Source organism: Cnephaeus nilssonii (assembly GCF_951640355.1).
Source record: "Cnephaeus nilssonii genome assembly, chromosome: 10".
Lineage (NCBI taxonomy): Eukaryota > Metazoa > Chordata > Mammalia > Chiroptera > Vespertilionidae > Cnephaeus > Cnephaeus nilssonii.
This window is the reverse complement of record NC_137081.1, coordinates 21521531-21537304: the sequence shown is the minus strand read 5'-3', so window position 1 is coordinate 21537304 and position 15774 is coordinate 21521531. Positions and strand designations below refer to the sequence as shown.

The 15774-nt window shown below is 51.7% G+C and overlaps 1 protein-coding gene across 4 annotated transcripts; it reads right to left on the bottom strand.

Moving 5' to 3' along the window:
• Window positions 1-9606: 9606 nt before the first annotated feature.
• Window positions 9607-15559, bottom strand: CTDSP1 (CTD small phosphatase 1). Of its 4 annotated transcripts, none has more exons than XM_079782569.1 (7): window positions 15055-15559; window positions 13642-13790; window positions 13138-13242; window positions 12969-13025; window positions 12260-12352; window positions 11965-12150; window positions 9609-11483 (listed from the first exon to the last, which is right to left on the bottom strand). In XM_079782569.1, the coding sequence occupies exons 1-7, from the start codon at window positions 15119-15121 to the stop codon at window positions 11355-11357; spliced, it is 786 nt and encodes a 261-aa protein (XP_079638695.1). In that variant the 5' UTR covers window positions 15122-15559; the 3' UTR covers window positions 9609-11354. The 4 variants fall into 4 exon arrangements, with proteins under 4 accessions (XP_079638693.1, XP_079638694.1, XP_079638695.1 ...); XM_079782570.1 differs by having other exon boundaries at window positions 13138-13239; window positions 15055-15558; XM_079782567.1 differs by lacking the exon at window positions 15055-15559 and having other exon boundaries at window positions 9607-11483; window positions 13642-14253.
• Between the last annotated feature and the right edge of the window lie 215 nt (window positions 15560-15774).

Sequence of the window (15774 nt, the reverse complement as noted above, 5' to 3'; positions counted from 1 at the left end):
TCTGCCACCCTCTCCCAGCAGCCAGTCTCCATTCCCAACTCCTGAGCCTGGGGGCCCAGGATTCAGGATGGGAAAGGAGAGCAACCCTCTCAAGTGCGGAAGTTGGCTTTGCCCACAAATTCAGCATCTGGGCAGCTGCCCTCCAGCCTGCATCCCTGCAGAAATTCTCCTGTCACTTTTGAACTCTGGTCTCCTGGAGGATGAGATGCAGTGGGCTGGGCGAGGGCAGCCCTCCTCCTGACCACACCTCCGAGTTCTGGAGACCGGATGTTCTATGTGTGCACATATGTGCATGTGTGTGCAAGTGTGAGCGCTCTCACGGGCAGTCTGTTAAGCGTAAACACACTGCAATTGAGATTTTGTTTTTGAAAATAATACCCTTCCCTAGCTGGTTTGGCTCAGTGGGTAGGGCGTCAGCCTGCGGACTGAAGGGTCCCAGGTTCGATTCCAGTCAAGGGCACATGCCCGGGTTGTGGGCTCGATCCCCAGCAGGGGGCGTGCAGGAGGCAGCCAATCAATGACTCTCTCTCATCATTGATGTTTCTTTCTCTCTCTCCCTCTCCCTTCCTCTCTGATATAAATAAAAATATATTAAAAAAGAAGAAGAAAATAATACCTTTTTTTGTGAATAAAAAGAAGTATATGTTCACTCAATTGTACAAACAGGCAAAAAGGAAAGAAAAACTCATCTGTAATTCCACTACAAAGGTAATCTACAGATAAATCACTGTTAGCATTTCTTTCAACAGCGTATGTGTACTATATGTATACTAGAGGCCCAGTGCACGAATTCATGCACAGGTGGGGTCCAGCCGGCCTGCCCTGATTGGGGCCAATCGGACCAGACCAGCGGGGGGAGGGGCTGCAGGTGGTTGGCTGGCTGGCCCCACCCTCTGGCTGAACTCCTGGTTGAACTCCCTGTCAAACTCCCGGTCGAGGGGACAATTTGCATACTAGCCTTTTATTATATAGGATGATACCTATCTATGGATCGATTGATCTATTTACATATATATACTTTTTTTTCCTGTAAGACAGCATTTGTTGGGTAAATTACAGAGGCAGAAAAAGTAATTCCTAGAAGACATGGGCTTAGCAAACAAGTTCTAGAGGTAAAGGAAGGTCCCGTGGGGCTTGGGAGTGAGGAAGCTAACTACCATACATACATATAGCTTTTTCTGTGACATGTTTGTTATTTTGCAACTTCATTTTATTTATTTTTATTTTTTTAAATTTCTTTATTGATTAAGGTATCACATATTTGTCCTCATCCCCCCATTCCCATCCCACACCCCTCCCCACACATGCCCCCACCCCCCTGTTGTCCTTAACCGCTGGTTAGGCTCATATGCTTGTACACAAGTCCTTTGGTTGATCTCTCCCCTTTACCCCCACCCTTCCCTACCCTCCCTCTGAGGCCCGACAGTCTGATCCATGCCTCCTTTTTTTCTGGGTCTGTTCTTGTTCATCAGTCTATGTTGTTCATTATTTCCCCTAGATGAGTTAGAAATACACTTATAAGAACCAAAAATGAGACAAGCAATAATGGTTATGGTGACAGGCAAATGAATCAGTCTGTAGTGAGTTTCTTTCTGGGCCAACAGTTCTTTTGAGACCCAATTTCAATGTCCAACAGTTCCTTATGTGTACATGTCAGCACTGACATTACAGTTCTGGATGGTGGACAAATGGTGGTAATGCAGGTCCGACTCTGTCTGATTTGGTCCTGGGCAACCTGCAGTGATGCACAGCTGCTAACTGCTAGTATGGGAAGGCCACATCAGCGTCTTCCGTCTCTGGACTGCTTCTCTTCTGTCTTCATGGCTGGAGTAGTCCTGTCGATTCCTCTCTGTTGCTGGAATCCACATGGTCTCAGAGTTGTTTTCTGAAAATATACAAACATATTCTCGACCAAAAGTTAATAAAAGAATATTTTCTATAAATTTGACTTGGGATCCTATTTCATTTTTTGCCCAAATGATTTTCCTCTGGCTTGTTTTGTCACCTTGTGTGTTTTTCATGGGTGTCTTGCTTTTAGCCTTACAATTAATTTTCTAAAGTATTAATTATCTAGATGTAATTTACTTACAGGATATTTTTTCCTTACATGATATTCCTCTACTATCCCCTCCTTTTTTTTTTTTTTTTAAATTATTTTATTGATTTTTTACAGAGAGGAAGAGAGAGGGATAGAGAGTTAGAAACATCGATGAGAGAGAAACATCAATCAGCTGCCTCCTGCACACTCCCCACTGGGAATGTGCCCGCAACCAAGGTACATGCCCTTGACCGGAATCGAACCTGGGACCTTTTAGTCCGCAGGCCGACGCTCTATCCACTGAGCCAAACCGGTTTCGGCTATCCCCTCCTTTTTTGATTTAAATGTTAGGAGGCTTTTGAAAATTTTATAATGTAGTCTTGATGGCTTTTAAATTTTAATTTTTTTGCACTATAATATTACTGTTTTAGGTTCATTACATGGTACACAATTTTATCATGAGATGAAGTACCAATAAAAATTTTAGTTAACGTTTTAGGAACACCTTTTTGTCCAGTACAATTAATTTTTCTAGAATATTCGCTTGTTTCAACTAGCCAATTTAAATTTGCCTGAAAACTTGACTACTATTTTACTGTCAAATTTATTACTCTAACAACAATCTTATTTTACCCTGTAAATATTGGTGGAAGAGATTATTTGCCTTCTTGAGTAGGTCCTGAGCATTCCTGGTGGTAGGCTGGATTTAGATATTGTAAACCCACTTCCCCACACCATGGGTACAAGACAACTCAAACAATTCTTGTTGGAGTGAGAGGACAGCTGCTGTCGGCCAAGTCTCTGTCGGTCACCTGGGTCCTGATCTGAGCTGGGCATGGGAAGCACAAAGCAGCCATGGGGGCAGGAGACCTCCCTCAGAAGGGGCTAGGTTTCAGGCCCCTGCAATGTTGGGGGGGTGAGGGTCTGTGCCCCACCTCTGTTGATTGAAACTTCATTTTAATTGTCCCATGGCAATCCATTAGATAGCATAATTTCTGTAACCAATAGCTCATTTTCAGACTTCTAAATTATATCCAATTATTTGATTCTACCAAGAATGCTGTGGTAATATTCTTATTATTAAATCTTTGCCATTAGACTGTATTCATTATTACTTCTCTAGGATAAACTCCTACAAGTGGGGTGGCTGGGTCAAAGATGTGAATAAGCAAATTGCCTTCCAGAAAAGTGGTGATAATTGGTAGCCCCGTGTTCAGGATAGGAGCACAGGAGATTGCCTGTTTGTCTACATTCTTCCCAGCCCTGGGCTCCAGTTTTTAAGAAAATCTTTGTCCGAATGAGGTATCACCTTACACCTGTCAGAATGGCTACCATCAACAAATGACAAGTGCTGGAGAGGATGTGGAGAAAAGGGAACCCTAGTACACTGCTGGTGGGAATACAGACTGGTGCAGCCATTATGGAAAACAATATGGAGTTTCCTCAAAAAATTAAATATGGATCTGCCATTTGACCCAGTGATCCCACTTCTAGGAATATATCCTAAAAACCCCAAAACACCAATCAGAAAGAATGTATGCACCCTATGCTCATAGGAGCACAATTTACAATAGCTAAGATCTGGAAACAGCCCAAGTGCCCATCAGTAGATGAGTGTATAAAAAAGCTGTGGTACATTTATATCATGGAATACTATGCAGCAGTAAAAAAGAAGGATCTCTTACTCTTTGAGACAGCATGGAGGGACCTGGAAAGTATCATGCTAAGTGAAATAAGTCAGTCAGAGAAAGACAAGTATCACATGATCTCGCTCAAATGTGAAATCTAAGTAACAAAATAAACTGATGAACGGAGTGGATACAGAGACACAGAAGCATGAAACAGAGTGCGGAATCTCAGAGGGAAGGCGGGAGAAGGTGAATGGGTGGGAAGTAATCAACCAAGAACTTTTTATGCATATATGCATGGCCCATGGCCACAGACAATGGGGTGGTGAGGGCCTGGGGCCAGGGGAAGGCTGGAGGAGGTCAGTGGGGGGAAAAAGAGGATATATGTAATACTGTCAACAATAAAGAATTATTATAAAAATTAAAAATACAGTTTGGTTACTCAAAAAAAAAAAAGAAAAAGAAAAAGAAAATCTCTGTCCATTTGAATGTCAAAAAGAAAATCAGCATTGTGTTGATTTATATGTATATAGTTTTTATTACCAGTGGGATAGACCATTTTAAAATATACTTACTGGCTATATCTTCTTTTGTGAATTTTAAAGTAATTTGTTGATTGCTTATATATTTAATGTATTGATTGGTAACCTGCCTGTCTTTTATGGGATTCTCTACTCCACTTTGGTGCTTACCCTTTAATTTAGCCTCAGGATTTTTGAGGAGAACCTATGTTTTTAAAAATTGTTTCCAATTTCTTTATGAAAATGTCAAAAACAGAAAAATATAAATGATAATAAAATAGTATAACAATAAACACTGATGGGCTCAAGAATTCTCATTTGCTCTGTGTGTGTGTGTGTGTGTGTGTGTGTGTGTGTGTGTATTTGGAAGTAAGTTACAGATATCATGCTATTCAGCCCCAAAATTTAGTTTATCACTCATCTCCTAAGAATAAGGACATTCTCCTTCATAACTGTAATACAAGGTCCTGGCCAGGTAGCTCAGTTGGTTAGAGCATGGTTCTGATACACCAAACTTGTGGGTTCAATCCCTGTTCAATGTACTGGGTTGCAGGTTCAAACCCTGTTGGGCACGTGCAGGAGGCATTCAATCCATATGTCTCTCTCACATTGATGTTTTTTTTTCTCTCTCTCTCTTCTTCTCTCCCTCCCTCCCTCCTTCATTGCACTCTCTTTAAAAAAATATTCTCGGATAAGGATTAAAAAAAAAAAAGAAGCAACCAATGAATGCATTAATAAGCAGAACAACAAATCAACGTTTCTCTCGCTCCCTTCCTTTCTCTCTAAAAACAATCAATAAATAAAATAACTGTAATACAATTTTCACATGAGAATAGTATCACAAATTATTTATAATATCATCTTCTATCCAGTTCATGGTCAAATTTCTCCAATTGTCCTTACAAGAACTTTAACAGCTATTTTTATTGATTCATGATCAAATTAAGATCCTGCATTTCCTTTTATTGTTATGTATCTTCAGTATTTTTTTAATCCTTTATCTTCAGTATTATTTTTAATCCTCACCTGAGGATTTTTTTATTCATGTTTTTTTTTTTTTTTTTTTTTTTTTTTTAAGGGAGAGGAGGAAAGAGAGACATTGAGATGTGAGACACATTGATTGGTTACCTCCCACAGGTGCCCCACAAGGGGCCAGGATGAACCTGCAACCGAGAAGGTCCTCAGCTCATGCTCTAAACTTTGAGCCAAACTGGCTAGGGCTCTTCCGTGATTTTAAATCTAGAACAGTCCCCCAGCCTTTTTTTCTATGACATGGACCTACCTGAGTCAAGGACAGTTGTCTTGTAGAATGTTCACACTGTGGATTTGTCTAAATCTTTGTGTATTATTTAATTTGTTCCTCTTCCTCCTATTTTTCCCACAAACTGAAAGTACCTCTAAAGGTTTAGTAAGTCCTGGTTAAACAAATTTTTTCAAGAATACTTGAAAAAGGCCAGCGCTTCTCAAACTGTAGTATCATAAGAATCACCTGGGAATCCTTTTAAACTGCGGAATCTGATTCAGTAGGTCTGGGGTGGGGCCTGAGATCCTGCTTGTCTAACACGCTCCTGGGCGAAGCTGATGTGCCTGCTGGTTCTTGAACCACACTTCGAGTAGCACGGGCAAAGGTGATACTGTGTACTTCACATTGCATTGACTCAGGGATATATGAAGTCAAGTTGACCCAGCATGAGTAATGCGAAGTTTGCTCCCTTGCTTACTGCCAGTATTCCCACTGTAAAGGCACTTTCCCCATTTACAATCATAAGTCATCTTGGGGTGATAATTTGGCACTGACAGCACAAAAGTGGTTTTTTAATCCTCACCTGAGAACATGTTTTTATTGATTTTAGAGGGAGAGGGAGAGGGAGAGGGAAGAGAGAGAAACATTGGTGTGAAAGTGAAACATGGGTTGATTGCCTTCTGCATGCACCTTGACCTGGAATCAAACCCAATACCGCTCGACAGCGTTCCAACCAACTTAGCCATGCTGGCCAGGGCAGTATGAAAGTTTAAAATTCTTTATTTACCACCTTATTCTTCTTGTTTTGTAATTACTTTTTTACCATTTTCCCCACAGTATCTGTTTAGCTCGCTGCTGTACCCTAGTGCCTGGTACAGGCATGCAACGACTATTTGAAGGAAATACATGGAATTTGAGTTGTTTTGATGTTATGTTTAGAAGATTAACTGTTGTTTTGTTTTAAACTGATTTTTACTTTAAAAAAAAATTAATAAATGTACCTGGTATATGTATTAAAGACACAAGTGTTAGTAAAAATGTGTCCCTCCCATCTTCGATATCTGAGTCCCACCCAGTCCTCCAGCACTAACTCCCCAGGATTAGCCACAATTCCCACTTTTTGTTACCCTACTGGAGTAAACAAAAATATATATGTATATTTGTCTATCTTTATATTGTCCTTTATTGGGAATACACCACACTATTGTTATAAATGTTTCTTTGTTTCACTTACTGGTCTTTCTTGGAGATCATTCTGTATCTGCTTGGATAGTTCCACCTCACTGTTTTCCATGACTGTATGGTATTCTCTGGTATAGATAGAGCAAGATTTACTTAACCAGCCCCTCACTGTTGGACACTTAGGTGATTTCAAGTGTTTTGCTATTTAAAACAAGGATGTAATTAATACTGGATACATACAAAATTATATGTATTCTAGAGGCCCGGTGCACAAAATTTGTGCACCAGTAGGGTCCCTAGGCCTGGCTGGCAATCAGGGCTGATGGGGGCCTTCCAGCTGCCAGCCAGGGCCTCCCTTCCCCAGCTACCAGCTGCTGGCCGGGGCCTTCCTTCATTCCACACCGCCCCCTGGTGGTCAGCACATGTCATAGCAAGCAACCAAACTCCTGGTCAAACTCCCTTGGGGACAATTTGCATATTGGAATATATATATATATATATATATATATATATATATATATATATATATGCGTTATTTCTACAGCATAAATTCCTAACAGTGGAATCGCTGGATCTAAGGATGTCCGCTAAAATTAAATACATATATATATATATATATATATATATATATATATATGGATAGTTGTTTTTCTTTAATTGATTTTAGAGAGAAAGAGGAAGAAACATCAATTTGTTGTTCCACTTATTTATGTATTCATTGGTTGATTCTTGTATGTGCCCTCACTGGGGATCAAACCTACAACCTTGGTGTATCTGGACAATGCTGTAACCAACTGAGCTGCCCAGCCAGGGCTAAAAATTACTTTTGAAAAATTGTAGAGTCAAATCACTCTCCAAAGAGGTTGTACCAGTTTATACTCCTGCCAACAGGAGTGTATCAGGTGCCTGTTCCCTCTGTTCTGCGTGTGTGTGTGTGTGTGTGTGTGTGTGTGTGTGTGTGTGACAGGCAAATAGAGAATGTCTGTTCCATACCGGTCTGTCATTTTCACAGCTGACATCTCCAAAACCTCCACCCCAGTCCCTAGGGCCAATCAGCCACAGCTTCCTGTCAAGTTTATCTCCTAGCTCACATCCATCCTTCCTTCTTTTCACTCTGCCTGTGCCCCAGTTGAAGTCTTCGTTCTCCATCCTCCACAGCTGTGGTCTCCCAGAAAGGTCTTCTGTCCCATACCCCTGACTTATCTTCCAACGTGAAGCTGCCAAGATTGAGCACACCTCTTTCCTGGTTAGTGTTCCCGTGTCCCTCAAAGACACCCACTGCCTACAAGAAAAAAGGCCACTCCCTTGGCGGGCCTATAGATCTGCATTATCTGGCCCATCCTGCCTTCTGCAGCGTCATTTCCCACACTCCCTGCTGTGGTGGGCTCCTGGCCCTTCGGCTTCCTTTCTGGTGCATCTCCTTGCTAAGGCCACCATCACCTGATCCACTCCTCCTTTCCAAACTCCTCTTAGCCTCATTTCCTCAGGATGCATTTTCCAAACCCTGCATCGCCACCCAGGCCAGGTGAGGTGTCCCCTGTGCTCCCGCCCGGCCTTCCATGTTCTTCCTCAAACGACATTTCCAGCATTTCAGGTTTTAGATAATCTGTTCAGGTGTCTCTCTCCACACTAGAGTGTGAGTCCCTTGAGAGCAGAGGCATGCCCTAGTCACGGTGTGTCCCCAGTCCTGGCAATGTGCCTGGCACACAGGAAGTGCAGGTACATGTGGTTACCTTGAACTTTGTGGGTGAAGGGTGGGTGGGAAAGGCTGACTGCGGTCTCATTCAAAGTTGGGAGCCCTGGTGACTCCCTGGCCTCTGTGGGCCCGTGGGATGCAAATCTGAGGGACTAGTGTTTGCATGGAGAGCAGGAAATCCATTGAGAAATGTTCTCACAAGTGGTAACCAATCTTCTCCCCTCCTGTGCCTTCCGAGGCGGAGGTGGTGGGGTCTGCATCAGTCCCCACGGAAGAGGTGTGAGGACTAGTTTCTCTTCGACCAACAGTCTGGAGACTGTTCCAGGCAAGAGCTGACCTGACCTGGCCCTGGGAAAACCAGGCGGGGAAGAGGGACCCAAGGACAACGGCAGAAGCAGGCCACCTGGGCCTTAACCCCTCCAAAGGCTCCGAGGCTCCAGCTCACATGGGAGCTGATGGAACGGAGGGAACTGCAGGTTTTCTTCCCAGGCCGGTGCTTCCCAGCACTTTCCTACCAGGGGACAGGGGGGTGGGGGAGGGAAGGAAAAGGGGCGATATCATACACGTGGCAGGTCACCCTCAGAGACCTGGGGGGCAGGTCAGCATGTGGGACACCAGGAGGAAGGCTTGAGGCTGGATTCACAAGGGGATGAGAGGCTGGGGGTGGAGGGGCAGATCTCCCTTCTCCCCTGTGTAGGGGGGGGGGGGGGGGGGAGAAAGGCGGGCAACCCCCGGGAGAGGGGTGGAGAAATGTTCCTCTTTCCAGCCCCGCAGGGTTGGGTGGGGGGCAGGTCGCGGAGGGCCCGGCTCAGCCGAATCCCGGCGAGGGCGGAGAGGCCTCTAGCGGCCACCGTGGGAAGCAGGAGAGGGCGGGGCGGGAGGGCACTTCCTGCCAGGGCCCGGGGCTGCCCAGTTTTGCAAAGGAAGTGCTGCCAGGGCTGGACGGGCGGGGGCAGGAAGTGGGCCGGAGGCTCGTGCAAGGGCGCGGCCAGCGGGAGGCCGCGGTGGGGCAGGTGGGGGAAGGGGCGCCCATCTCCCCAGAGTCCCCAACGCCTCAGCCAGCCAGCCCTTCCCGCGAAGCAGCCGGGAGGCCCACGTCAGCCTCGTTCAAAGTTCTTCCGTTTGGAGTTGAACTTGGCTTCCTACTACCCCGCCCCGCCCCCCACCTACCCCCTCGGGGGGCCTCACGAACTCCTCCCCTTCGCTCCGGGGCAGAGACCCCACCCCTTCCGTCTCCAAATACCTTCCAGGGGCCTCGCCTAGGGACGCATTTCTGCTTAGCTTTTGAGCTAATCTTATGGAGTCCTCCAAGGGCGGGCATTTAATCGGTTCTGCAGAGTGCCGATCTCCACTTTGCAGACCAGATAACTGAGGCTGAGAGAAGCAGGAAAATTAAACGGAACTCAGGTCACTCTTGCACTTTCACACTTGCAGCCCAGGAGGGTAGGGCAGCCTCCAGGACCACCCTCCTCCCTCCAAAGGGTTAGCTGAAGTGGAATGCGGCTTCATGGGACACAATCACTCCCCCGCTTCACCGCCCCGCCAATAACCACAGAGGCAGGTTGGGGGGGTCTGGCTTTCTCTTTAGTTCGCATCACACTTGAGGGGCTCTCTAACACAGAGAAGGCACTTAAATGAGAGGGTCATCAGATTCAGACCAGCCATGTCCTCCCTCCCACCCCCAGCTGGGAGTAGGTGGGAAACAAGGACATCTCCATTTGACATCCCCCCTTGGCACTGATATGTGGGTCCCCTTAACTGTTAGGCCCTGGGAACAGCCCAAGGCTCAGCATTTGGGGGAGGGATTCCAGGTAAAGGAGGCAGAGCTGGAAGGCAGATGTCCTGGGAACAGCCCTCAGCCAGCAGGGGATGAGGCAGGGGGCTGCAGAGAGTGGGCTGGCATGAAGGAGGGGTGTAGTTTGGCAGGTATACCCCCAACACCCCACGAGAAGTGTCCCACCTCCTACAGATCCCCTAAAGGCACGGGTGAAGTATGGGGTGGGTGGTGGGGAGATACTCCCCTCCCCTTGTGCACACACACTCAGCTGGTTGGCCTAGCACAGGCTGGGCACAGAGAAGGTGCTCAAATAAATGTTTTAAATGAAGCAAAGAGGGTGTGTGGGACAGAGGACAGGGCCTAGGGCCCCTTGGCCTAGCTTGTTTCGTTCAGAAAATAGCAGTTTAAAAATGTAAAAATTCTTTTCCTCCCTCCCCCAATTTATGGGCCTGGGAAAGGGGTGAGGAAGGGCTGTCTCTACTCCAACCCTTCCCCCGCTCCTTCCCCTAAAAACCTATATACACATATACATATTTATATGGCACCATAAAGGGGTCCTGCTCAAGCCCCCACACTTGGAGCTGGGAGAGCCAAGCCCCAGAGCCTTGGGTGATATGGGGAGCAGCCCTCAGCTGAGGAGTCCAGAGAAGCAGGACTCGGTCCTGAAGGACAAACCCCTGCTGCTCTCACAAGTGGTAACCAATCTTCTCCCCTCCCGTGCCCTCCGAGGCGGAGGTGGTGGGGTCTGCATCAGTCCCCACGGCAGAGGTGTGAGGACTAGCTTCTCTTCGACCAACAGTCTGGAGACTGTTCCAGGCAAGAGCTGACCTGACCTGGCCCTGGGAAAACCAGGCGGGGAAGAGGGCTCCAGGCAAGGCACTTGGTGTCCACGCTCCCAGGCTGGGGCCCAAGGCAGGGGGCAGCGGGAACCCTGCCCCTCCCCCAAGCAGAACCGAAAAGGGCCAAGAGGCCCAACTTGGCAGCAGAGAAACATGGCAGCACAGAAAGAGAAAGGGGGAGCAGCATGCAGGGCCCCGTAGGTCCCCCGAGAAGAGCGAGGAGGTTCTAAGGCACTGACACAGGGACCCAGGGTCTCACTGCCCTCTGCGCAGCCTGCTGCCCCTTCACAGCCGGGCCAGGCTGGTGGGGGAGACGCCCACGTCCCCGTGGCACTGAGGTGGCCCAGGCCGCTGGGTTTTCCTAAGGAAGAGTCCATGTGTGAAAGGTGTAGGTGTGGTCAGGGGCAGGTCCTGGCCCCAGGGCGCCTCACTAGCTGCCAGGCCTTGGCTGCCTGAGCACTGAGTACACGTCATCCACTCGGCTGAGCTGCTCGAAGAAGGGCAGAAGGTCATGGAGCTCCGTGTCATTCATGTTGTCAAACCACGAGGCCACCGGTACCTGGGCAGATGGGTGTAGGGTCACCACCCTGCACGCAGAATATGCAGTCCACCCCTGAGCACCATGGCTCGGTGGGCTATCTGCTTGAAGCCCCTTACCCACAGTTTTCAAATATTTTGCCAGCAGCACCCAGTAAATCACATTTACATATATAACAAAGCAATAATTTTATGAAATGAAACTTAATCTAACTGTGTGCAAAGCACTATTTCCTATTTTACTTCATTTTTTCAAAACCCCAACTAGGAACCATTAAATTATTTTTGTGACCCACTAACTGGTCACAACTGGCTGCTTAAAAAAATTGCAACTGCTCCAATGCCCAGAAGGCAGAATGATCTGAATGATCAATAAAGTATGGGGCGAGTGGGCACAGGTCTATGAAACCACCCAGCTTGGGAGCAGAGGTGGGGCGAAGCCCAAATGGACCGACCCTTTTCTTGGGTCCCAGCCCCCTATCCAGGTCCTGCATGGCACTCACGGCATTGTCCGGATGGAAGACGTAGGAGGCGGGCGAGTTGTCCAAGATAAGCACCCGCCGCAAGTCTCGGCCCAGCCTGCTCAGGTCCTTGACGTAGTTCCCCCGGTGGAAGACACACGACTCACGAAACAGCCGTGCTCGGAAGGCCCCCCACTTGTCCAGCAGGTCAGCTACTGGGTCTGCATACTGTGGACGGGAGGTGAGTCATCTGGGGCCAGGAGTGATCCAGGGGTCACTGCCCAGAGGCCACATCCTGGTGAGGAGGGGAGGGTTGTGCCAGGAGCCCTTCACTCACCTTGGCCAGACTGGCAGTGAACAGCACGCACTCGAAGAGCTCACCCATTCGCTGCAGGAACTCATCCACATAGGGCCGCTTCAGCACATAGACCTGGGGGGTGGGCCAGTGAGGGGACTGCTGGGCCTCAGGCTGGGAGTAGGGGGGTGGCAGGGGGCTTGGAGGGAGCCAGTGAAGGAGGCAGAGGAGCACAGGGGGCAGGCTGGTCCCAGGTCCTACGGGGGCTCCACTTGACCAGCCACCCCAACTGCTGCTAGGGAAACCACCCCCCTCTCAGAAGAGGATCAAAATGAACCTCTGAGTTCCAGGCCTCTGGCCCTGCCTCAAGGGGCATCACTAATTCCAGGCCCTTCGCCCACCGAATGGAGGGGCCTGGGGCAGCCCCCTCACCCCAAGGCTGCAGGGCACCGACCCCCGAGCCAAGTAATGGAGAACAGGCTGGACAGCACACAACCTATCCTGAATTACTTGAACTGGGTCCCGGGCAAGGTGGGGTAAGGGGGCGCCAAGAAGAACCCCATTCCCCGCAGGCCTTAGAGTCAAGTCCCCGAGGATCTGTGTGACCTCGGATAAGTCTGACACCCTCTCTGGGCCTCTGACATGCCACATCTACCAAAGACCTACACGGAGCTCTCAGGACTGGTGGGAAAAGCCTGTCTGAACAGCAGCTGCCCAGCCTACTGCCTCCCCCCAGTCCCCGGCCCCTCACCTGGTGGACAACCCCATCGATCTCCACGGGGATGATGAAGTCAGCATTGTTCACTGGCTATGGGGGAAAAGAGCGGCTGGAGCTGCGGCGAGGCCTGCCCAGACCGCCCTCCCAGGCCGGGGCAGGCCCCCTCCGAACCCAGGGCTGGGGGCTGCTGGGCAGGGCCCACCTTGAAGGAGCTGTGCACCAGGGTCTCATCCAGGTCGATGACCACGCAGATCTTGTCCGAGTCCTGGGCCTTGGCCTCGGGGAGCAGATACTGGACTGGGGTCTGCTGTGGGGACGAGCGGGGCTGGCTGGGGGCACCTCTCTCATACCCCCGTCATTTCTTCATACAAGTCTTCCCTCCTGCAGCCCTCTAGCTGGGAAGTCACAGGGACATGGGGAGAGACCACCCTCTTCCCAGATTTGCCCCTGCCAACTCTGGAGCCAGGGTAGGCCGCCTGGCTCTCTGGGCCTCACTTCCCCACCTGGGAAATCAAGGCAGCGAACAGCGTCCACCTGCGACGGGGACATTTAGAATTCCCTTGGTGGAGCTCTTGGAGCTTTCAGGTGACAAGCTGGGTAGACAGACCTTCCAGGGCCTGCAGGCTGGTCAAGAAAAACCCTTTCCCCTAACCCCCCTCGAGGCCGAGCCCAGGTGCCCCGCAGCCCTCATCTGGCCACCACGCACCTTGGGAACAGCTCCGTTTTCCTCCACAAGCAGGGGTGCCCCACTGTGGGTGGGCAGGGCCTCCCCATCATCCCGGCAGACGCAGCAGAAAAGTGAGTGGAAGATGCCCCGGCTTCGGGGCTTCTGAGAAGCGGATGACTTCTGGTCACCTGAAACAGGGAGGCTCAAGGTGGGGGCATGCATATGTACCCCGGTGCCAGCCCTGGGCTCTGAGAGTCTGGCCATACCCCCCCCCCTTCACTGAGGGAGACACATTAGGATGGCTCCAGGCCACCCCTTGGCTTCCACAAGTCATTCCAGTGTGGGTACAGAGGTACCCACATTAGGGAGCGGGCTGGCTGGAGGGGGTACCAGGGTCCTATCTTTTCCTCCCAGCCTCCACCACTGCTGAGGTATCAGCCCCACTTGGGGCGCCTCCTGACACCCACCTGACCTGAGCAGCCCCTGCTTAGTGAGGCCCAGGAAGGCCGGGACCTGGGGTCCACTCCCGCCCTCCTTCCATACTCTCAGCCCCGGTGAGTCCAAAGTCCTCTCAGATCTGAAGCTGGATCGAGTGGCAGGGGGTGGACCTGGGCCACCGCGACCCCGCCTCCCCGCCCCAACCTCCAACCTAGAGCCGCGTATCCACCGGCTGATTGACAGCTCCTTCTCCATCCGCCCCGCCCCCAGCCCAGGCCCCCGGGGAGGAGCGAGGCGCAGGCCAGGTGGGCTGACCGGGAAGGACTCCCAGCCTCTGCAGTCAATGCCCGGACGGGGAGGGGCGGGCCTCCAGCCCAGACCCCCACCCCGGGACCCCGCCGAGGCGGTCGGCCGGCTCCCCGGGTCGGAACTTGTGTGCACAGGCCCGGCGCCCACGGTCTGCAGCCGCGACGCCGCGGGCGCGCGCGCAACTCTCAGAAGTGGTTGCTCCGCGCTGTGCCCGAGGGGCTTGGCGCCGCCACGCGTGACGCGAAAGTTTGTGGGAATCGTGGCTGAGTGTTGGCGGGAGATCCTCCCCCCTCCCAGCCCGCTGTCACCTCGCGCCCCTCCCGCGCCGCGACCAGACCGAGCCCGGGGGGGTGGTGGGCGGGGTCTCAGGGCGGCCGCGGGCGCCCTCCACACCCCGCACCTCCCCGCCCCGCCGGCGCTAAGGGAGGGGGAGCGGGGGGGCTCCTCCCGGGCACTGCGCACCGCCGGCCGGGAGACCCTGACGGAGCCCCATGTCCACTCCTGCCTCAGCTTCCCCGCCGAGCACACGGGAGCGCCCAGAGGCGCCGACCCCGCCCCGTGCAGCTTCCCGGTTCCAAACTCTCCCCGCTCCTCCCGCTGCCAGGCGGGCCCCGGGGCGGCGGCGGCGGCGGCCCGGGGAGGGTCCTGGCCCCCTCCCTCCCCCCCGCGGCACCTCCTGGTGGCCCCTCCGCGCCGCCCCAGTACCTTTGCCCCGCAGCGGGCCCCGCGCCTCCTCCTTGCTGATCTGAGTAATGACGGCCGAGCTGTCCATGGGGCCCGGCGCGCTGCGCTCCGGCCGGACTCTGGCCCCGACGCCGGCGCCCGGCCTCCCCCCCGGCTCGGGCCGGAATCGGGGCGCGGGGGGGAGGGGAGGGTGGGAGGGAGGGATCCCCGCGAGCTTCGGAGGGGAGGGGAGCCAGGTTCTTAGGGGGAGGGGGAGGGAGGGGGCGCGGAGGAAACTTTGTTACAACATGGAGTTTCCTCCCCGCGAGGCGGATGCAAACATGGAACCCGGGCGCCGTTTCAAGGCTCCCCCTTAAAAGGGCAACGGCTTCGGCGTGACCTGGACTCGGCCGCGGCTTTCACCACTCCTGGGCCGGCGCGACTCCGCGGGTGGGGAGGCGGGTCCGGCCCGGTTCCGGCCGCGCTCCAGGGGGCGTCGCCTCCCTTCCTGGCGCCCGCCCGCGGGGAGCCTCTGCGGCTGCGTGGCAAGACCTGCAGTTCCCGGCTGCGCTGCTCCGGGGCCAGGGCCCGCCCCGCCCGCACGGTGCCTGCACCTCTGCGCATTCCAAGGCTCGGCGACCAGCCACTTGGCTGTTTTCTCTTCTGGAAAATGGGGATAAAACGGTCTGGTCCGTAAAACGGGTCTTATCTTTGATTGTTGCAGGGACCGCTTCGCGGAAGTCGTGAGCAAACGGCGGCTCT

What these genes read in the sequence shown, in the direction of transcription:
- CTDSP1 (XM_079782567.1), bottom strand. Translation starts at nt 13,866, where the DNA reads ATGGCCAGACTCTCAGAGCCCAGGGCTGGCACCGGGGTACATATGCAT. An exon ending in AAAACGGAGCTGTTCCCAAG is followed by an intron (nt 13,243 to 13,641) that starts GTGCGTGGTGGC and finishes TCGTCCCCACAG; the next exon opens with CAGACCCCAGTCCAGTATCT. An exon ending in TCTTCCATCCGGACAATGCC is followed by an intron (nt 11,484 to 11,964) that starts GTGAGTGCCATG and finishes CCATCTGCCCAG; the next exon opens with GTACCGGTGGCCTCGTGGTT.